Source organism: Pelobates fuscus, chromosome 2, assembly GCF_036172605.1.
Source record: "Pelobates fuscus isolate aPelFus1 chromosome 2, aPelFus1.pri, whole genome shotgun sequence".
Classification (NCBI taxonomy): Eukaryota; Metazoa; Chordata; class Amphibia; order Anura; family Pelobatidae; genus Pelobates; species Pelobates fuscus.
The window spans coordinates 157,882,227-157,907,063 of record NC_086318.1 but is presented as its reverse complement, the minus strand read 5'-3'; the positions used below and the strand labels follow the sequence as shown (position 1 = coordinate 157,907,063).

The 24,837-nt window shown below is 40.3% G+C and overlaps 1 protein-coding gene across 1 annotated transcript in view; it reads right to left on the bottom strand.

Annotated features, from left to right (window-relative positions):
* LOC134585662 (major facilitator superfamily domain-containing protein 8-like) overlaps positions 1-24,837 on the bottom strand; it is a 104,731-nt gene that overhangs the window by 43,426 nt on the left and 36,468 nt on the right. Inside the window, exons 6-9 of the mRNA XM_063441115.1 lie at positions 17,358-17,437; positions 6,764-7,070; positions 3,235-3,308; positions 3,066-3,149 (exon numbers count right to left, since the gene is read on the bottom strand). Of these exons, the coding sequence (XP_063297185.1) occupies positions 3,066-3,149; positions 3,235-3,308; positions 6,764-7,070; positions 17,358-17,437 (545 nt within the window). The remainder of the gene's footprint in view (positions 1-3,065; positions 3,150-3,234; positions 3,309-6,763; positions 7,071-17,357; positions 17,438-24,837) is intronic.

Sequence of the window (24,837 nt, the reverse complement as noted above, 5' to 3'; positions counted from 1 at the left end):
TTTAGGAATGACCTCTAGATGCATGAAGACAAGATTGGCAGAGCATTGTCTGAATATTATCAAAGGGTATCATAATAATTCTGTATCCAAGCAATTTATTAAGTATGGTAAAAATCCCAAACTTTTAAATTGTATTGGTATCCAAAGAAGTAACATCCCCTGGAGAGGTGAGGCTATTAAGACATTTTTGGGTAGAAAAAAAATGCATTGGCAGTTTCGTTTATAAATCCTTGCCCCAGAAAGTCTTAGTGTTGATTTTGATATGTTTGACTATTTATGAAGTCTTTCAATCCATTATTTCTCTCTTATTCCTTTTATGAGCCTTTCCCTCTATAAAAACAAGTATTATGTTATGTACTTGCCCCAGAAGGTCTTAATGCTGATTTTGTTTTGTTTTAATTTGCATTAAGTTTCTTTATCCCCTACCTATGTCTTGTTCTTTTTATAAGCCTTTTCCTTTGTTATGGGCAAATGCAAATATTACAAGTTTTAGAATTAAATGTTGTATTTCTTAAACGGTGTACTTTGTCTTTAAGAGATATTGCAAACTGACAAGGTGTTAGAAATGGAACATACTGTTCTTCATAGATGTTTCTTTAAGCAATAACCTCAGTGCATAATATGTTTGCGCCATATTGTCCCAGACTAACTAAAATAACAATAATGTATAAACAAGCTTCAAGGCTATGCTACGACTCTTTCAGTACATAATATACTGTGGTAACCTTAGTAGATAAGGATTTCAGACTTTAAGATGCCATCTTGAACTAAGTCAGGAAAATTTCCATGACGTATACACCCTTTAGTTATGGCCTCGTATGTTTGCCAAATTAAGGGAGGTCCTAAAATGAATAAAGTAAAAGAAGTGTTACTTTTTCATATATGAACTATGGTGACCCTAAAATGAAGACACCTAAGGTGTACTTTTAAAATGTTAAGACACAGAGGAGAGACTTGGAGACAGACGCTGCTCCATCTTAAAATGACAGAGAGGCTGACATGATGACATGTTCAGGAGGGTATGTCAATCTATTAATGATATTTGCAAGCATTTAGTTTAATCTTATAAATTCTGCTATAATGGATTTTATATGTCTATATTTATATTTTTATATAATAAATATCTAAAAGACAAAACGTATTGCTTCCAAGACAATCCTTATTTTATATTGTATTCTCAATTATTTATATATGTTAAATGGAGGAACTCTAACACTAACTATATAAAATTATGGCTTAGATATCTGTATGGTTAGCCCTACTAAGTTCTATGCTTTAAGACATTATAGTGGTAAATAAGGGAACCAGCCGCGGTTACAACTTTAAGAACTTATATCAGGCTGTATACTTGCCTCAGAAGGTCTTAATATACATTGCGATGCCTTTTTAGTCACCACTTCTGTTATCTTCATAGCCTTTCCATTTAGAACCTATATTATCCCTTATGGAATCTTTATCAACCATTATGTCTTGTTCCTTTTATTTATTCTGCCCCTTTAAAAATACACACCAGTAGTTTTTCTGCTATGTATAAATCTATTGGGCTTATTTTATTACCTACCTAATATACCCTTTTCTTTTATGATTGCCAAATAAATTTGTTATCTGCAATATTCTCCCCCCTTCTTTCGTACGGATCCTCGGCTTTCTCCTGATCTGACAATAAAATAAACTCTTCCACAGAATCAGGTTGTTGTTTTTACAAGTTTTAACATTTCTAGCATTACTACATTTAAAGTCACTCTCTGACTATTGGTTCTGTTTTACTGTGAATATATCATATTATCTTATCTGGCGCAACCTCCTGTTCTTTTTCTTTTCTGATTTAGCATTCTTTACCTACAGTCTTCACATTTTACTCAATATTGTGTTAAGGAAATGGACAGCTTTGGAAGTCGTGAGAGCACAGTAGTTCCACACGCAAAAGGTCCTTAGCATGAAAAGTTGCATGGTCTGCCGATTTACCAGTAAATATAAACCTTTTTTATGACGTGTACATTTTGGAAAGTCATTTGAAACAATCAGTTGTAAGGGGGCAGCTTTCTTTTCAAAATAAATATATACAGATAAATATAAGCAAGTTTCTAGGATCATAAAAAAGTCAAGAAGAAAGGTCTCGCAAAATAAATAGAAAATGAACTTTAATGCTAAAGTAATCAAAATAATGAGAGACTAAAAAAGAGCCTATAGGCTATACTGCAAGATGGGGGCAGGTTACATAATCCTAAAATAATACGGTATTATAATAATAGACTAGCCATAATCCCAAATACCATTTTTTCAAGAGTTTGATACATTTCTCTCCTGTGCCCATACAAAGAGACACCAAAACAGAAATATAGACAGAGGAATAAATATACACACAGCATCAAAGAGAAAGAGAGGTGTACATATTGACTAAGGTTTAGCTTAGAACCTAGGCATGCCATTTAGCTTAATTCAAGTTAGTAAAACCTGACTTAAAAGAACACTATAGAGTTAGCTATACAAACCCATATACTCCATGCTAAAGTGCCACTGTCCCCAGTAATATACAAGTCATACCTCCGCCCACCATTGTGCAATAAAAAAAATAAAATAAACTGTGCTAAGGCTCCCTCTGTGCTTATCATCTGTCTGCCTGTATGGTCTCCTCTGGTGATGGTCCTATTGGTGATCTGACGCACATGCACAGTGAGAGTCACACACACAACTAAGCTTCCCCATAGGAGAGCATTGCTTTCCTATGAGCTTCAACATCACATAACAGTTTTACTCTGTCAGTGCCGTGATAGCATCTTTAGTGGCTGTGAAAACACCTCATTAATACGAGGAGGAATTGTGTGCTCACAGGACAAATATGCAACGGATAAAACATGCAGGGATAATAGATTGCTATAGTGCATACTGCACCCATTTCTTGTCATGCTTACACAGCCCCGTATCTGAGAAGAAACAATACTACATTGTTATAGTGGGAGCTTGGAAACTACATCCAATAAGGTCATGCTGAATGAAAAATATATATATATTGTCCTAGACACATCCTTCATATGTCATTTTTATTATTTCTTCACAATACATACCTCAATCCCACACAAGAAATAAAGGAGTGAGTTCTGTAGATCTTGAAAACCAAGGTATTTTTGGGCAAGGGGTGTGACCAGGGTCTGAAAAGAGAGTGACACGTGAGAATTCCATTATTATTCCCCCACTACATTGATGCTTTCCTACTCAAAATCTTGATATACTCACCTCTAGTGCAGTTTGGTTAAATAATGTTACAAATTGAGCTGCAAGTAACGTTACGATCTCCTCCCGAACAAACCCTAGAAAAATAAACAATGTCAGTTCCCGCTGAAATACATACCCAAAGAAACATCTTGAGACATGACATCAGAAAGCATGTTTCCCAGTGAAAAAAGTAAAGTGAAAATTATAAAAAAAAAAAAAATCTAGTACAGTAGAGATGTTCTGAATATTCCTTTAAAGTGACACTCTACTGCCTAAATACTAAATAAATACAAATCACTTTTTAGTAGATATACCGACAGCATGCAAGCATCTAATAATGCATTTTTCCATTGAAGTTCTATCTAAAAACCTCTTGCAAAACCTGCATTTCTCTTGTCTGCTGCTTTGGCAAACCCTACTAATCCCGCCTAGACTTCCTGTGGCTGTCCAATCACAGACTTTCCAGTGCAGCTCAATGAGACGTCTTTGCAAGGCAGGTGCTTTGAGCAATTGCCACCTATGGAGTTTAGCTCCATTGAGCTAACCAAACCAGGATGTAATAGGACCTGTTCTGCTTGAAAGCAATGGGGTGTACCCAACCCAACCCATGATGACGATGCCATACCAAAAGCAATGGTCTCTAAAGCAGGCACAATCAGGGAATTTCCCATGAAATGACATACAGAAGACAAAGTACAGCCGAACTGGAAAATAAACCTATCTAGCGTTTATGATCAGCTATTTTGGGCTAACAGTTGCAATACCCTCGTTAATATATAGTTAATGAATAACTGAAGAAATTGGTAGGATCTGATGCTACTTATTGTGTACCTACACATAATTAAAAAGTTTGGCCAACATGTGATATAGTAATGAAAATAAAGCAAATAATCATGAACAACATGCAAATTATAATGTAGCCTCAACCATAGCGTACGATTTAATCATAGATAATACAAGGAATGCAGAGAGCAAGAGGCATTAAAAAAAGCCAAGTCAAGACTATGCTGTCATTTTTATTTTTGGCAGTCAGCCCAGAGAGCAAAACATATATAAATAAATAAAGGGCTTCACAAACACAATATATGTATTCTATAGACTAACGAAATACAATGAAAATATTTATCCTAGCTTCACACAGCAGCCACAGACATTTTCAGACAACGGGCCAAAAATAAAAAGATCAAAAAAAGACAAAAAGACATTTCTCAAAATGACAAAAGTAATGAGGTACAGGGCAAAGCAGTAGTCATTTTGAGAATTTAAATAAAAAATAAAAACCCAGCAAGACCAGGACAGGTTCAACTTCACTTATAACAAAACATTGTGAAATAAACATGTAATGTATCATAGTAATAAATAGACTTTTGTACAAATCCCTTTAGGTTACGTAAAAAACAAATAAAATGTCTGTTTATCTGTGGACGAACAAATTGACCCTCTCCTCCCCAAACATTGGCGCCCCAAGAAGCGAGACACTGGTGTGAGGGGGCAAAGGTGGCGGGCCAGTGATGCAGTAGCATTACTGGGTCCATCCTAAGGGGCAAGTCCAAGCAAAGAACTGGCACACCTACAGAGTTCTAGTGCATCGTGATCACGTCTAATCACGTGCTTGAGATGAACGTTTTAGGGGCAGTTTCCTGGTGTCCCTAAATGTGGGACACCGGAGAACAAAATTGGGACAGCAGGACAGGATTCAAAAACCGGGACTGTCCCACTGAAATACTGATGTTGGGAGGCATGAATGGATTAATCTAAATTACCTAATGAATCGATTAATTCGTCCATATATTAACAGGTATTTGATTAGTTCAACACAGCTAAAAGAGATTTGTGTACAAGTTAAGAGATTCATTTTATGATGAATTGCTTTAGGAAATGCTTGTTTAATATACACACCTCCTCTCAAGGCTCAACAGTGCAGCCGATAATGTGGCATTGTGGGAGTTATAGTAGTGTAACATCTACCCTCTATCTTTCCTTCAGATACAAATATTCTTGTTTGGAATAGTTTTTCAAGCAAGGCATTCCCCCTCATTATGCAGAACACACACTAACTTAATTTAGAGCGCATTATTATTAATATTATTATGTTATTATTAATATAGCGCCAACAAATTCCATAGCGCTTTACAGTGGGTGGACGAACAAACATGTAGATGTAACCAGGTAAGTTGGACACACAGGAACATAGGGGTTGAGGGCCCTGCTCAATGAGCTTACATGCTAGAGGGAGTGGGGTAAAGTGACACAAAAGGTAAGGATATTATTAGACTAATGACAGCTGCTAGAGAGGAATTAACATCAGAGGGGCAGAAAGGAGGGAAACAGGTCAGTCCTCTAGCAAAAGTGAGAGACTCCCTAAAGAAATTTCACAGCAAGTAGAATGCACGTTTCCCTACTCCCACCATCGCTTGTTGGCATTGCTTTCGTCAGAGGCATATCTAGATTAACCATACGGCTATGTCTTAATCGATCTTTACCCTTTAACAACATTTATGTGTGATGTATTTCTTACATTTCTGTCCAGAAGACTTCGCTTGTGCTAGTTCTATTCTGCTGTATTTTCGTTTTCCATTATTTTCTATACGTTACTAGAGTTAAATGCGGACCCGTCTCTTCCAGAGAAGTGCCAGAGGCTGTTCCTCATTAAAACGCTATTATAGCATTCACTGGGATGAATACTGCAATAGAGGCAAGTGCAGAAGAAAACAACACAACACAACACAACACATCCAGTCCTGAATGCACACTACTAAAGAAATGCCATACCAGTAAATGCATGCTCAGCATTTTCTCCAGTAGCGCTGTCTGCACATATGTGCCGTGCGAGAAGCACTACAAGAATGAACTCATTTTACCTTGCAGAACATGTAAATAAAAACATTATTTTAGCACAATCTACAGCTAAGTTTAAGTTAGGTTTAGTTGTGCTAAAATTAGAAAATGGTCGTAGAGGGCCATAAGATGCAATATTCTAAAGGTAATCTTCATCTTGAAAACCATCATTATCTCCTCCTGGAACCTGTCCTACAATTTACTCAACTTTAATAAAGTGATGTAAAAAAAATACATCATTGAATAAAACATAAGTTTTTCGGTTTGTTTGTTTTTTTTGTTTACATTTTTATGTTCAAGTCATGTTCAGTTTTCTTTCAAATGTTTATTGAAGATTTAGCAATTGCCATCAAAATCCAGTTCAGTCCTGGCACAGCCAAGGAACACATGCATTGAAGAAGAAACAAAAATAGTGTTACAGTTTTTTTTCACCTCCATGTTCATTGACAGAAATGGGCAGAGCTTGTATCAATAAATTACCTGTAGCCAAGATGGAGGCTCTTTGTACTTAAAGAGCGACAATACAGCGGTGTGTTATTGTATATTTAAACTATATTTTTCAGAGCTCATATACATTTATGCTAAATGTAGGCAATAAATAAACATAATATTTAAAACCCTCATGATGTTATGGATACCCTTTATAATGTATTATCGATTTATCTATGTAGTATTGAAGAATATGCAGAAACTTTGTAATTAAAGCTTTTACCTGTTGCATTCTGGATATTGTTGCAGTTTCCATCTTGTGCCCCGTGTTCTGGATTGCATGTGATAATCTGTGAAGTGGGGGAGCAAGTGTTTGAAGAATACTCGGTAGTGTCAGCGTCCTCTGTTGATGGCTTGTGGGTGCTGTTGATTGTGCCATATGATGGAGTCAATTCTGGATTCAGATTCTCTGTTTGTTTCAAGAGAGGTTCATTTTCTTTCTCTAGTGCTTCTGGAGGCTTCATTGGGAGATCATAAAACATGAAAAGCACCATTAACTGCATCAGAGTCCAAAGTGCACACATAAATATCTGGAAGAATAAACAGGAACAAATATTAATTGTGTAGGGACATAAAAAAAAAAAAGATCTTGTAAAAAGTAAGCAAACAATCATGAAAAGGATTTGTTTTTGGGCTACACTGAAACATTTACCAACCTTGCATAAAATTATCATTGACTGGTAAGACAGGTTGTGGAGTGGTCCCCTGTATACATCATAATTGGATTTGACCAGCTTAACGAGAATTGAGCAATACAAAATAGGCTAGTTGTTTATTCATAAATGGACATGTTAACCTTAGCTGCTCCACCTGTGGGTAATTGCTAATAAATGAAAGAAGTAACTCGGTCCATCTAAATAAAACAAAGTTACTGTGCACACCTGACGACATCCTAAAAATATATATCCCGGGGAAAATAAAAATAGAAAACCATTTTCTCCTGTTTTTTCCTCTGAGACAGGCAGTGAAGAGCATGCTACATCTGACTCCGACTCACACAGCCTAAGATACAGGTGATCTTGCACTTCCTTAAATACTGTTCATGTGTGAGGTCATTTCCAAAGAGATTAGATAATATTGTGCGCATGAGCCAGGGAGCCAGCTAGACATCGAGGCGCCACGTCTGAACTTGAGCTGCAGCTCCGCATAATGGAGTCAGACATTAATGAGAACAGATCCTCTCTTTCCAGCAGCCCACAAGTCAATAGAATAAAGCGGCATTTTGTCTCATCCCCAAAGGTGATTGAATATGCTTTTCATTTCTAATGGTTAAACGGAAAAAAGCAAAACAGCGCTAAAGTAAACCAATACTGAGCTAGATAATATAAGAGGCAGCAACCTTAAGATAGGGTTCCCTCTAAGCCCTATAGGAAAAGGTAATACACAGAACAGTATAGGAAAAGGCTGCGCCAAAGCTGGCTATGGTCCAGCTAAAATATACAAAGTCCATATAATAAATAGTGCCAGAACAAAGTCTCAAGGTGGGCCTTATGGGGCACTGGCGACTTGTGTAGAAGAATGTTCTCTTTATGGGTCAAGTGAAGGCGGCTTTCAGGATCCGTATGTAAAGAAAGAAACAAGTAAGTGCAAATACGTCTGATACAAAGTGTTGAATTGCAGGAAGAAGAGATCTATCGAAATCCTACTCACGTGTAGTAGAGCTAAACTAGCTCTAGTGTGGATGGCATACAGTGGTACAATCCCCGCTTGTAGGATACGTAGGGAAGTATTGGTCTTTAGATCCGTATGTGGGGAAAAAAAAAAAAAAGACAGATGACATGGCAATACATCTAGGAAGAGGTGGTATGTACGACAACAGAGTCTACTATAGTCCTACTCACGTGGGGTAGAGCTCAAACTGGCTCTAGTGTGAATGATGTACAGCGGTATAATCCCCGCTTGTAGGATACGTGTAGAGGGTTGAGTCTTGTTTCGTTATATAGATCATGAAAGAGAAGACAAAGCATCATAGTGTAATATGTTAAAAATAAGATGTAGTAACCAGCAGCAGAGCAATACTACTCACAAGCCTAGAGCCAATATGACATATGGCTCTTATGTGCAGCACGGTGGGACTCTTAATAGGATGTTCCCATCCTTCTTGGTCTTCTTCCTTGAATGATTGGAAGGCAGCAGTAGAAAATGGCAATATTCCAATATGTTGATCCAATAAGGAGACTTTATTGTAAATGGAAATAAATCTTCCCGATTAAAATTTCAAATATAAAAAAAAAAAAAAAAAAGAAATCTATAATAGACAATGTTGTCCAAATAAAAGTTCAAGATGTAGACTGTATATGTCCAAAACGCGTTTCACCCTATGGTGGGGGCTTCCTCAGTTGGTATCAGTCGATATTATGAGTGTAAGCCTTTTAGCGTCTTTATATAATGTAAGTTCTTTTTCCTTCCGGGTTTTCTCCGTGTGGAACGCATCCTGCGTTCCACCGCCAGTTCCGTGCACGTCACTTCCGGTTCCTGTTCTCGGGGTGCACCAATGGCCTGCCCCCGTCTGCTTATGCGCGTCACTTCCGGTTTCTGGTCCTGGGACACACCTATGACGTCACTGGAACGCATAGTATAGGATCTATGCGTTCCACTGCGGACAAATACGTTTTTGGTATTGTCCCAAGGCTGCTAAACACATATCTATCATCTACATTGTATAATTGAAAAAGTAATACATCACCACAATATAATATATATATCCAAAACATAGAAAGTACATAATATGTACACCTAATAAAACAATCTTAACAAGAAATGTATATTAAACATAATTGATAATGTTAAAAACAATCAATTCACACCAACATACAGTGTATATATTTAAAGTGCCAACAGATCCCATTTTAAAAAACTTGTTACCAACAAGACCAAAAATTATTTATAGAGGTGCAGCTAACTTAAAAAGATCTTTAGTTCACAGTAGCGAGGGCCCATCTAAAAATACATCACATTTTTTAAACCAAAGCAAAGGTTTCTTTGGGTGTGGGACATGTTTAGCATGTAGACAGGGCCAGACTGGGGATACAAAGCAGCCCTGGAAAAAAAAAAATCTATGCCAGCCCCATAAGTCATTGTGCCATATATTGTCGCTAATATATATATATATATATATATATATATATATATATATATATATATATATATATATATATATATATATATATCTTTTTCTAATATAATATATTGGTCCTTTCAGAGTAAAACATTGATACACAGCCTCATAGACAAACAATTTCACTAATATACATAAGCTCATTGACATAAAAACACAAGCTCACTCACTAGCAGGCGCACACACACACACATGCAAGCAAGCTCACTCACTAGCAGGCGCACACACACACAGCTTAATGTAGTGGTTCTGGTGTCTATAGCCTGTCCCTGCAGGCTTTTGAATGTAAACACTGACTTTGCAGAGAAAAGGCAGTGTTTACATTGCTTCCTAGTGACACCTCTAGTGACAGACACTCAGACGGTCACTAGAGGCGCTTCCTGTGTCAGTGCGGATTGGCTGAGATCATCAAGTTTGATGATCTCAGTCATAGAGGCAGAGACCAGCACGACGTTGAGAAAAAAAAAAAAAAAAGGTGAGTAAAACACTATTTTTAAAAACACACACACACACACCACGACTGACACACACACACACACACACACACACCATGACAGACAAAGACACACACACACACACACACCATGACAGACAAAGACACACACACACACACCATGACAGACAAAGACACACACACACACACACACCATGACAGACAAAGACACACACACACACACACACCATGACAGACACACCATGATACAGACACACCGTGACACAGACGACACAGACAGACACACAGCGTAACACAGACAGACACGCACACAGCGTGACACAGACACACACACAGCGTGACACAGACAGACACACACACAGCGTGACACAGACAGACACACACACAGCGTGACACAGACAGACACAGCATGACACAGACACACCGCATGACACAGACAGACACACACACACACACCATGACAGACACACACACACACACCATGACAGACACACCCACACACAATGACAGACACACACACACACAATGACAGACACACACACACACAATGACAGACACACACACACAATGACAGACACACACACACACACAATGACAGACACACACACACACACCACGACTGACACACACACACCATGACAGACAAAGACACACACACACACACATACCATGACAGACACACCATGATACAGACACACCGTGACACAGACGACACAGACAGACACACAGCATGGCACATACAGACACACACACACACAGCGTAACACAGACAGACACACACACAGCGTGACACAGACAGACACACACACAGCGTGACACAGACAGACACACACACAGCGTGACACAGACAGACACAGCATGACACAGACACACCGCATGACACAGACAGACACACACACACCATGACAGACACACACAATGACAGACACACACACACACACACAATGACAGACACACACACACAATGACAGACACACACACACACACCATGACAGACACACACACACACACCATGACAGACACACACACACCATGATAGACACACACCATGATACAGACACAGCATGACACAGACAGACACACAGCATGATACAGACACACACACACAGCATGACAGCATGATACAGACACACACACACAGCATGACACAGATACACAGCATGACACAAACACACACACACACAGCATGACACAGAAACACACAGCATGATACAGACACACACACACAGCATGACACAGGACAGACAGACACACACACACACACACACACAGCATGACACAGACACATACACACACCATGACAGGCAGACACACACACACACCATGACAGACAGACACACACACAGCATGGAACACACAGCATGGAACACACACACACACACACACTCCCACTGACATACATATTTTTTAGCACCTGTGGGTGGGCAGACTGGTAGCTGTGCTGGCGGCCGCAGGGAGAACTTGAAAGGCGGCCGCAGGGGAAGCTCTTCATGAGGCCGGGAGCAGGCTCTTCTGGGGGAGCAGGCTGTTCTGTCTCTGCTCCCCCTCCCTCGCGCGCAGCTTAATGAGACCGGAGCCGGAATATGACGTCATATTCCGGCCCTGGTCTCTTTCTAGCGTGTGAGGGAGGGGGAGCAGAGACAGAACAGCCTGCTCCCCCAGAAGAGCCTGCTCCCGGCCTCATGAAGAGCTTCCCCTGCGGCCGCCTTTCAAGTTCTCCCTGCGGCCGCAGGTCACCCCGGCCCCAGGTGCCGACGGCCCACCGGTATCCCGGTGGGCCAGTCCGGCCCTGCATGTAGAACAAAAAATCCTAAAGGGCACATTAAGAACCTTAACGAACATATGAAGATTGATTTTATTTTAAAAGACCAACTAACTTGTTTTTCGAAAGGAGTCCTTTATTTATTGAAATGTCCCTGTGATTTATTGTATATAGGCAGGACCATTAGAAATGTAAACGTCCGCATATCTGAACATGTCCAAAACATTATAAAAGGTTTGGAAACCCATAGTGTTTCTAATCATTTTAAAACCCATCATAATCTTAATCCAGAACACCTCTTCTTTTGTCCATTAAAAATAGTAAAAAAGGATTGGAGAGGTGGAGATTATAATAAAAAAAATAGGCTCTGAAGAGATTAAATTTATTTTTAATTTTAATACCTTAATTCCCCATGGTCTCAATTCAGACTTTGAGATCTGTCACTTTATCTAATTCTTACGTTTGGGTTTTAGTTCCTCCTTTATGTTTTGTTTTTTACTTGTTTTATATTTGGATAATTTTATGTCTTCACCCATAATTTTATCACTATAAGAGTTGGCACTTTAAATATATACACTGTATGTGGATGTGAATTGATTGTTTTTAACATTTATCAATTATGTTTAATATACATTTCTTTTTAAGATTGTTTTATTAAGTGTACATATTATGTACTTTCTATTTTTTGGATATATAGATTATATTGTGGTGATGTATTACTTTTTCAATTATACAATGTAGATAGATATGTGTTTAGCAGCCTTGGGACAATACCAAAAACGGATTTGTCCGCAGTGGAACGCATAGACCCGATACTATGCGTTCCAGTGACATCATAGGTGTGTCCCAGGACCAGAAACCGGAAGTGACGCACATAAGCAGACGGGAGCAGGCCATTGGTGCACCCCGAGAACAGGAACCGGAAGTGACGCGCACGGAACTGGCGGTGGAACGCAGGATGCGTTCCACACGGAGAAAACCCGGAAGGAAAAAGAACTTACATTATATAAAGACGCTAAAAGGCTTACACTCATAATATCGACTGATACCAACTGAGGAAGCCCCCACCATAGGGCGAAACGCGTTTTGGACATATACAGTCTACATCTTGAACTTTTATTTGGACAACATTGTCTATTATAGATTTCTTTTTTTTTTTTTTATATTTGAAATTTTAATCGGGAAGATTTATTTCCATTTACAATAAAGTTTCCTTATTGGATCAACATATTGGAATGTTGTCATTTTCTACTGCTGCCATCCAATCATTCAAGGAAGAAGACCAAGAAGGATGGGGACATCCTATTAAGAGTCCCACCGTGCTGCACATAAGAGCCATATGTCAAATTGGCTCTAGGCTTGTGAGTAGTATTGCTCTGCTGCTGGTTACTACATCTTATTTTTAACATATTACACTATGATGCTTTGTCTTCTTTTCTAGAACCTCCAGATGTGTGCTCCACCTATTGTATGCATTATTTGTATTTCTATATAAGTGGTAGAAGGGGTTTCCACTTAGGTGGTTTGTAGCTGTTTAGCTACCACACATTTTTTTCTCACTGTACATCTATTATTTTTCACTTTATGAAAGAGAAGAGACAACTAATAGTGCTCGCTGTATAAAATAGTATATTCAATACTACGTGAGTAGGACTATAGTAGACTCTGTGAGCGGTGGGTGGGGGCCCTAAAAACCAATTAGGGGGGGACCTAATGTCCTCACCCTGGCCTCCACCCCTGAGCGGCGGGTGGGGGCCCTGAATCAGAATAAGGGGGGGGACCTATTGTCCTCCCCCCTGGCCCCGACCCCTGAACGGCAGGTGGGGGCCCTAAATGAAAATGTTACCCCCCCCCCCCCCCCCCCCAAGGTGATTTTCCCCACGCTGTGTAATTTGATTCATCACAATCCACCAGAGTGTTAGGAGTCAAATTGCACAGCGTGGGAAAACTCCAAAGAACTTTCCCACGCTGTGTAAAATTACACAGAGCACTCTGATTGGTGGATTTCAAACCAACCAATCAGAGTGCTGTGACAGGTAAATGTAGAGATGGATATTTTTTTTTTGCGCTCGTTTTATTATGGATGCGTTGGTTATTATGGATTTTTATTTGGCCTTTTTTGGGGCTGAAAAAAAAAGATTTTAGAAGAAAGAAAACATCAAATTGTACGTTTTATTTTATTTTTTTCCAGGTACTTAGTTAAATGGTCCCCCCTCATTATTTTTAGGGTGAGGGGAGTAGGTAGGGGTTAATTTTTTGGGGGAGGGGGGTGACTAGGGGTTTGGGGACCTATAGTCACCCGGGGGAAGAGGGGGGTTAATTTTTTTTTTATTTAGGGCCTCCAGCCGCCGCTCAGGGGTGGGGGCCATTAGGTCCCCCCTCATTCTAATTTAGGGCCCCCCACCCACCACTAAGGGGTGGGGGCTAGGGGGAGGACATTAGGTTCCCCCCCCTTATTTTACTTTAGGCCCCCCACCCACCGTTCAGGGGTGGGGGCAGGGGGGGTGGATATGGGTCCCCCCCTTCAGGTTAGGAGGGGGAGGGTGGATGTGTTTTTTTTTTGTATTTTACAGTGAGCAGCCACAGGTTGCTCACTGTTTAATAGACATGCCCCTACTCGCGGTATAGCGAGTAGGGGCATTATTTACTATAACTTAGTAATTAGTATTAGTAAATTTGGCTTAAAGACCAATTCAGATCTTTCAGCCTTTTAGCAGATAGCTCCCTAATACCGTGGGAATTAGGGAGTTATCTACATACTCATTCCTGTCATTACATTGACTGGCCAAGTAACTTACATTTTATATGAATGTGTTTTACTTGATTGTTGTAAGTGTTGCAAATGCTTACAGCTGAATCCTGGCTATGCTTATTTGTGTACTTTTTATTTAATATTGTATACAGTGTAACATTCTTCTTCTTCCACTGGGTAAGTATATTAGTACTAGGCAATACTGTGCTTTAACACTTCGGGACCTCGGCACTTCGGAAGTACCCGTATGTCCGAATTGCCCGAAATTCGTCTGAATTCATATTCGGCCCGAAACTAATTGCACATGTCTAGCAATCAGTTAATGTTGCTATGAGTACTAGGAATAATTACCAGTGCTGGAACTGATCTTTGCAATGCAGCCTCAAATCACTGACTGCGCACACGTTCCCAAACTAGGGAACTTATGGAGCAATGAAAAAAATAAAAGCTGGGGTGTACAACAGCAACAGAAAAACATCTCAACTGCTCACACTCCTACCTGATGTAGAACATGAAATAGGGAGGGGAATTATATATTAGTTTTGGCAGTATTTTCTGTTTACTACCTTTGGAAGTGAATCCTACCTCACCATGTGTGCTGCCAGATACACTGATCAGCCACAACATTAAAACCACTGAAAGGTGAAGTGAATAATATCGATTGTATTGTTATATAGAAACATAGGATGTGACGGCAGATGAGAACCATTGAGCCCATCTAGTCTGCCCAATTTTCTAAATACTTTCATTAGTCCCTGGCCTTATCTAAATGCTAGGATAGCCTTATGCCTATCCCACGCATGCTTAAACTCCCTCACTGTGTTAACCTCTACCACTTCCATGCATACACTACCCTCTCAGTAAAGTAATACTTCCTGATATTATTTTTGAAAAACGTTGCCCCTCTAATTTAAGACTATGTCCTCTTGTTGTGGACAAAAACAAACCTCTATAGGGAGAAGTGGAAGATGACAAGATGCCTGTTCTCATTAGCCATCATAAATAAAAGTTTAAAAGGCATGATGCCATAGAAGAAGATCCATCCATTGCCACATTATGAAAAAACTTGAATCACAGGTAAGACAAAGTGGTCCTACCATGTATACACATTCTAATTTAATTCTAATCTAAATATAAAAAATATAGACAGCATGTTAATACTGTCTAAATATTTTTTGTTTTTTATATATTTTTATATTTTAAAGCTGCACAAAATCGTATAGTAGAAAAGTCAAATATTAGATGGGGTTGATCAGGATAATAATATTAACCATCCCTCCCTTGCACAGAAGCAATTTGTTCGATATTTTGCAAATTGCATTATGAAGCAGCTTGCCCTTGTCCCCATGGGTGCTTTAAGTATAGATCTCGGTTTTCCAGAATGATCTTCCAAAGCACTGAAGAGAGGCCCCGAAGCAAACTGCAGTATATTGAACAAATTGTCTTTGTACTGGATAGAAACATTATCCGAAACCTGAAAATCTCCTCCAGCTCATTATGCAGATAGAGACCAAATGCTGCAACAGACAGGGTTGAAAATGTGTTCCCTCCAGAGACAGAAAAGTCTTCAAATAATAGAAATAAAGAACCTTTGCTTTTCTCCAAAACACATTCCCAGCATTACATTTTTAAAGCCTTCTGTAGAAATTTACAACCTCCAAGTGCTGATAAAAGATCTGGGTGACACAAAAAAAAGGTTCAGATAACCTTGCAAGCCAAGAAGTCTGAAAGCTGGCGGACCATCAGATAGGCTTAGAATTCAGTAACAGACAAATACATTCCTGAACCGTTAAAGGATCAAGAATGTCAAGTTTTATGCTAGTCAACAATTCGTCTCTTTAAAAATATAAATCTCCCCTTATCTGCAAAGAGAACAGAATAACAGATATGGTTTACAACCCACCTTAGGATAGAACATATGAGCTTCACATAACCAAATACATTAACTTAAATAATATTTAGCCAACTTGTCTGGTCATCTGGCATACAGCGGGTTAAAGATACTACTGTAAAACACATGTACATATTACTTTTGATGTAGCAGGATATGTTGCAGCTGAACATTTTCTTTGACAGGTTGTCAGCACGCAGATGGAACTAATTATAATGATTTAAAATCCAGTACATTTCTCAATGTAAGATATATTTAAAATACACACACAAAAAAAAAAACCGCTGATGTATTTTCCATTGCTTAATTATAATTCCCACGTCTACTACTGATGCTACCAAGTTTCTTGGCATACACAAATACCTAAAGGAGTACTTGGAATGAATTGTAAAGGGTGTATTTATATATTTAAGAGTAAGGAATGACCGGGTTAGATTTTTGGTTTGCATTAGGCATGATCTGACATTTAATAAAATAGAAGGTGTGTGAATATTTAGTTTTTGCACAGATAGCCTAAAATGTTCTAGGTTATGGAAGAATTTTGATGACAAGGGTAACATAAGGAAAGCCATTCCCAATCCTGTTAGGCAGAAGTCTAAATGAACGCTGATAACGAACAACAATTGTTCTTTATGGAGAGATATATATATTTTTTTTTTTTTTTTTTTTTTTTTAATTGTATTTATTTTTTTGCTGAAAACACTAAATTGTGAACTGTGAGGAACTGGCAAAAGAGACTACACATTTTAGGACAAAATATCCAATCTGTACAGTGATGCTTGAATTCTGATCCCACTAATCGCAATAATTTTGTAACTGTCGATATTCTCAAATACTTACTCCAGGTGCTGAAAATTTGTTCACATGAAAAGGGCCAATGTTGAAATTACAGTATCTCAGGAAGACATTAAATGCAGGACCTGAAATGATACAGTGAAGAAGACCATTTGAGAAGAAGTAATGCTTAGAGTTGGAAAAAAAATGCATCATATGGTTCACAACATTGTGCACGAGTATTACATTGTGGAACTTAACAACAGACCTTTAATTGCTAGACTAGTACCTCCAGAAATAGCCTGTGACAATTGTGACAATAGTAATTGCATTTAGATCTAATATAATGATAAGCATCTATATGTCTTAAAAAACAAGAACCATGCTATTTTAGAAGCAAGCACACAAGAAGCTTTTTTTGGGGGGGGGGGGGGAGGAGAGGGGAGGGGGTTAAGAGTGGGAGTTTACACAAAATCAATTATGATGGATTTATAAATGATGGAGATCACTACAGAAGAAAAATGTACGGACTATCATTTACAATAAAGACAACTGCAAGCAAGAAATAGGACTAGTGTTTAATTAGCATTGTGATTGACAGATTGCAACTACATATTCTCTAAATATCTGAAAATATATAAACCATCTCTCATTGCAGGGGCTTTGCGAGAAGATAATGCATTAACAGGAATCTTACAAGCGACCCAGTGGTGCCTCACAGTGACAGCATGCGTGCTGCTCCAGCTGATTAGCTGAGAGTTAGCATGTGACGAAAATACCACGTTGACATTTACAAGACATTCAAATTGTCACTTGAGTTGAAGAGGAAACTTGAGCAAAATTATTTGACTCAGGTCAGCCCTTACATTCATCCTTAAACTAAAAGAATTAAAAAATAACTTTAGTAAAAAAAAAAAAAAAAGAATTTTTAAAGAGTTTAAAATCTGTGTTCGCTTAATTCACGTGCGGTTTGCTCTGAATTTAGTGAAACAAAAGGCAAGTGAGGGCAGAGATTGGTCAGTTATTGGCTTTAATACAAGATACTTCATTTTTGTTAATGTATCTTTAATAACAGGGAGCAAATTCTATCCAATTATGAAACATGAACACTGCTCTGATCAGCAGCAATCGGCATTTCCCAATTTTCATACAGAACCTGGTGCAACAGGGCTTGAAGCAGACTTGGTTAGAGAGAGTTTTTTTTAAAGAAACATATGGAGTATTTTAGCAATTTCCAAAGTGATCTCTTGAATCCAGCCATCCTGTGGGGAAGTTAAATGAAGAAATCCATAATGGATGCATGAGAAGGCATATAAAGATCGATGTGGATGAAGGAGGAGAGGGTGATGGCTTTTGGCCAATGAGAATATTTCTCAATATATTTTACCATCAGGCAATGTGTTTAATCTGCTCACCATGAAAACTGATTTGTAAAACTATGGGAAATGAAAATAAAACCAGTAATTAAGTCAAACGTGGAAAATAAAAATTACAAAAAAAAAAAAAACAAGAACAACCGATAATGCCTGGGAAGAAATATATGCATAGAAGAACAACCAGAAATTCCATTGTTTAATTAATAAATGACAGAATGCCAATGTAAAAAAAAAAAACAACAACATGCAAATAAGCAGAGATAGCAGTGGCGATGGTGACTTGAACAGGAGATCACTGTATGCATGAGTTTAACTTTAACCTTACCACTCCCTGCACCTGTATCTACCTCTCACCTCCATCCTGTGCCATGTTATGGCGTAATCAAGTAAAACTGGAAGACATCTCTTAAATGGAAATGGAATGTTCACAAATGTGATGACAGAACAGATAAACATAGCCTGTTTACATTCCTATATGCAGAAATAAAATATGGCTTTGAAAATTGTCTTTTTAGAATATTACTTTAAACTAAATAAAATGTAAAAAAATTCAAAAGTCTAATATATATACACACACACTGATATATACACACAAATAAAATAATCCTTGCGGACATGAGCAACATGGAGGTGCAAGGTTTTGTTTGTTTGGGTTTTTGTTTATTTTAATTGATATAGCAGCTCTACCATGACATTCTGAAAAGTTAACCCAATTCATGCACATTTTACCTGTCATCACCTGTACAAGCTGCCCATAAAGTAACATTCCAATGACCATAACCACTACAGTCCACTGTTGTGTTTATGATGCCCGGAGAGCCCTGGGACCCTCCCAGGGTAAGCAGTTAAACTGCCTGAGAACGGTCTGAAAACTTACCTGGGGTCCACTGGGCAAAGAGGCTAAGCCCTGAGAGTGCCCTGAGCCAATTATTTTTGGCATATATTTAGCGCCAACTCATTCGGCAGCACTTTACAAAGGGATATGTTTTACAATAAATGAAACGATTACAAAATGTTACAGGAGTAATAGGTTGGCAAGGACCCTGCTCAAATGAGCTTGCAGTGCAGAGGAGGTGGGGTATAAAAACACAATAGAAAGAGCATTGTGAGGGATAGCAGCCAAACCACAAAGTGGGAAAATAGCAACACTGGAGGCAAGAGTGGAATGCAGGCCTTCAGGAGACAGCAAGAGACAGGTTTGTGAAATAGAAGTAACTCTGGGAGACCATAAGCGTTTTTAAGTGGTTTGCAGTCGCCAACTTGTGTTTTATGTTAATCACCTGAAATGTGTGTAAATGGTGGTAATTTGTACAGTCTAGCATGAATATCAGGTATGAGCGAAAGTGGAAAAGAGCCCCAAAAGCTTTTAACCTCAAGAGTGCAGCGTTAAAATGATGGAAATGTGACCACCTACCCTAAATGGGGGTATATCAGAGTATTCCGAACTTCGATGGTATTCCAATCCAGTAGGTATCAAGGCAGTTAAATAAAAAAATTAAAATGGGGGGGAAGCACCTAGCATAAATCTATGATAAAAATGAAACGTATTGAAACTACAGAGTGAAAACTCAGAGTAGAGCCTCAAATAGGACAGGCTTAAATCTCTTCAGCAGTAGTGCCGTCTGGTGGCACTCTCCCCTTTGTTCCAAATTGTATACCTCACAGAGTAAGACAAAAGCAACACAACAGGAAACACCTTCTGGTGTAGTGAATCACAATATATGAATGTGAAGGTAATAAAGTGCAGGTGATTGCTCACCTTGTCCAGAGCCTGTGGACCTGGCTAGAATGGCTTGTGTGTCTATAAACAGGACACCACCCTTCTTTGAAGCAGCTTGTTGGAGGACCCACAACAGACTTGAAGTATAAGAGAATTTTTTTGTAAAGTTAAAACACTGCACAAACCATTAAAATAAACAAGTAACGGGGGGGCGAGGCCTGACCAACATGGCCGACAGACATACATGTGGTGAGCTCCTCTCACAAATTAAGCAAAACAGGGCAAAAAAACGTGTTTATACCCACAAAACTGAACCTCAAGCGACGGTACACGGCACCTGCACAAAAGGGTATGATCACAGATGACTCCAGAGACTCACCCGCTGATCCAGCATCAATCGACACTTATGACGCCTACACACGGGGCAAAACCCATGGGAGGAGGAAGCGGACGATCCTTCAGCCTGGGGTTGCAAGGCTACAGCAAACGACCCGTTTCCCCCCCCCCCCTCTGGACCGGTGGGGGTTATCCCGGTCCCTGCTGGGGGAGAGGCAGGAGAGAGCACCTCACAAAACCCCGCCGCAGACTCTCGCTCCCGAGCCGCAACTAACATGGCCGCCGGTGTGAGGGAACACGACGCCACCTGGGAAAGCGAATTTAATACTAAATTCGAAGCGATATGTACAGCGTTCTGGCGCCGGATTAACACCCGTGCAGAACAGACGCGACTACCTACCACTCCTGCCCCGCAGCTCCAGATGACAGCTAGCCCGGAGGTCGGATCCGTTGAGACGGCGGGCCCAGAAACAAAATCGGACGGCACGGTAGCCTGCACCGCCTGCTCTTCTTCTGAGCTGGGCACTCAATTGGAGGTTCCTCCCCAATGCCAGCCGTACACCAGGGGAGATCTCTGCACACTGAAGAAACCCCAGGCTCACGACCCTCAACAAGGGACCGTCGGCAAGAAGGCACGAGTGCCCCCTAAAGCCTCAGGCCGAGGACACGCGGCAAGCGGACACCACGGGTCCAGGAACAGCCGAAAACGACCAACACCCAGGTCAGCCAAGAGACCCTCAGCAAGACAAGGAAGGTCCAACAAAGCACCGCTGGCCTGCACCCAAACACCAGGCAGACAGGGCCTCCTCTCAAGACCCGATAGCCTGATCCTCCAGAGCCTCCACGCGTTCCCACCATGCGGAGTAGATTGACAACAAGCTACAAACATGGACATACACCCTAAATGTGTCACTAACCCAGCAAGCGGACCATGTTAATTTAGAGGATTCAGAAAAGCGATAATTTCTCTATTGTTTACCCCTCTCTCTCTATAACCACCTACTGCTATTAATACTATCGACCATACTACTCCTTTTCACCCAGCAGATACCTCACGCAGCATACAAGTATAGCACATATAAGACACGCGTCAGCCTGACACAAATTACATATGTATGCTTCCTAACCAACACACAGGTTAGACAGAAACCTTCTTATATGCCTGTATATATCTTGTTTGCCTTTAAACCTAATCTGTGACATGTTTTATTAACGTGTTTTATTAACGTGTTTTATTAGCATACCTTAGACTGCCTCTACCGTGAAATTCTGTTTAAAGCTGTTAAACCTTATAAGCTCCTGTAGTTATCTAAAATGTCTATCCTACCTTTTCGTAACTATCAGCCTGATTGAAACTAAGGTTGTAGACATTTATATCTAGCCTGACTCCTTTTTAAAATTGTGCCGTCAATGTTCGCCATGAAACTGTTTATTCTTTGTTATACCATCGACTTGTACCTGCTGTCGTGGCGATATAAGCATGTCTGTCAATCTAAGAACTACAAAAAAAAAGAATTCAAAAAAAATAAAAATAAACAAGTAACATTATACAAATAGATAATATCCACCATGGATTCCTGACTGAGACGCGTTTCACCCTACATAAGGGCTTTTTCAATCGGTGTATGCTGCTCCAAGTTTATTCCGTTTATTAAATATGGCGGTGTCCCTGTTCATTGGGGTTCTCCGTGGGGTTTAACCAATCGGAATCCAATGATCTGAAGGTGTGTTCATGTCAGCAGGTTCCTATTAACTCAGTGAGTCCGTACCGGAAGTGATGTACTGCATATAAGCAGCGTCATCTCTGAAGTTGCATTCCCCATCTTATCTTCGGACGAGTATGGAGTATTTGCTAGGAATTGACGTTACACAACATATTGTATACATCATTTCCATAATGCCTGATGGATTCCTATTGGAATAGGGAAATGTTATTCATTATAGCACTTTACCCTCGATGGACAATCTTGCGTTCGTGTTTACATTGGGCTTTTTCCCTATTTGTGTCAATCTAGCCACTTATGTTCCCCTTGGCCCACATATATCTTTCCGCCCATCTACGTCTGAGTGGCCGCATGATATCGCCATCATACAGAGTCGGTATACACGACTGACAATGCCATGTCACTCATCTACGTACTGTCAGGATCGGGACAGGGATCCAACACGCAGAGTACAAAGTGTAGTAGGTACGTATACCGGACCTTAGAATGGCCGGACTTAACGTAAGGAGTAAGTAGAGAATGGTCAGAGGCAAGCCGAGGTCGAGGGAACGAGAAGACAGGTAAGCGAGAGACAAGCCGGGTCAAAAGGATAACAGAGATAAGCAGAGTGATACAAACAAGCCGGGTCAGAACCAAAGAGACAATAGACATACAAGAGCACTGAGTGACTAGACTGGCTAGAACCACGACAGGGCAATGAGCAAATGCGGCAAGCTCTATTAAATACCCCGGTTCTAGGAGGTAATCACACCCCCGACGAGTCCTGGTTCGTGTTCAGGGTTTGAGTGACAGGTCGAGCCGGCTTGGCGTCATGACGTCGGCTACTGAGCGTCACGTCATAAAAGGGCGTGGATCCCTCGCGGCCGGCGTGTAACCGACCGGAGGAACCGCGAGGAACGGAGGAAACAGCCCTTCTGAACGGGAAAACGTCTAAGTCTCTCCTCTTATCAGAGGTAGAGACTACAGGTACCCTGACAGTACCCCCCCCCCAGAAACGCCCACCGGGCGGAAGCATCCGGGACGAGATGGAAAGCGGGAGTGAAAAGCCCTGCGGAGGCGAGGAGCATGAACATCCTCCTGAGGTACCCAAGTCCTCTCCTCAGGACCATATCCCTTCCAGTCGACAAGATACTGTAACCTCCCTCGAGAAATTCGAGAATCGATGATGGAGTTGATCTCTTACTCCTCCTGGCCCTCAACCTGAACAGGACGGGGAGAGGAAACAGTGGAGGAAAATCTGTTGCAAATTAACGGTTTCAGCAAGGAAACATGAAAAGAGTTAGGGATGCGTAAGGCAGATGGAAGTACTAGACGATACGCAACCGGGTTAATACGAGCCAGAACCCTGTAAGGGCCAATGTAACGAGGCGCGAACTTCATAGAAGGAACCTTTAAACGAATGTTTTTTGTACTCAACCATACCCTATCACCAGGAACAAAAACAGGAGCCGCCCTTCTGCGTTTATCAGCGGGTTTCTTGAACAACATGGAATTATGTAGGAGAATTTGTCGAGTCTGATCCCACAACTTCCTCAGATTGGCAACATGAACATCAACCGACGGTACCCCTTGGGAAGGAGAGACCGAGGGAAGAATGGAAGGATGAAAGCCATAATTCATGAAAAAGGGGCTAGAACGAGTGGAATCACAAACAAGATTATTGTGTGCGAACTCTGCCCAAGGAATCAAACCGACCCAATCATCCTGATGTTCGGAGACAAAACAACGCAAATATTGTTCAATTTTTTGATTGGTACGTTCAGCAGCTCCGTTAGACTGAGGGTGATAAGCAGAAGAAAAATTCAATTTGATGCCCAATTGAGAACAGAAAGATCTCCAGAAACGTGAAACAAATTGGGAACCTCTATCAGAAATAATTTCGGAAGGTATCCCATGTAAACGAAAAATTTCTTTAGCGAATATTTCCGCCAATTCAGGAGAAGTCGGAAGTTTAGGTAAAGGCACAAAATGAGCCATCTTAGTAAACCTATCGACTACAGTGAGAATAACAGTCTGTTTTTTAGACATAGGCAAATCAACAATAAAGTCCATGGCCAAACAGGACCATGGTTTTTCTGGAATGCCCAAGGGCTGTAATAGGCCACATGGAAGAGTATGAGGTTGCTTAGTCTTAGTACAGATCTCACACACTGCAATGAAATCCTCAATATCCTTTCGTAAAGAAGGCCACCAGAAATCTTTAGAGATTAAGGAATATGTCTTGCGAATACCAGGATGCCCCGCCACCTTACTCTCGTGGAAACACTGTAAGAGCTGCCTTTGGAGTTCAGGGGGAACGAAGTGTCTTGCCACAGGAGTCTGCCTAGGTGCCAGATGTTGCAACTTCATGATACGGTCAAGCAGTGGAGAATGAATTTTAAGACTTGTGT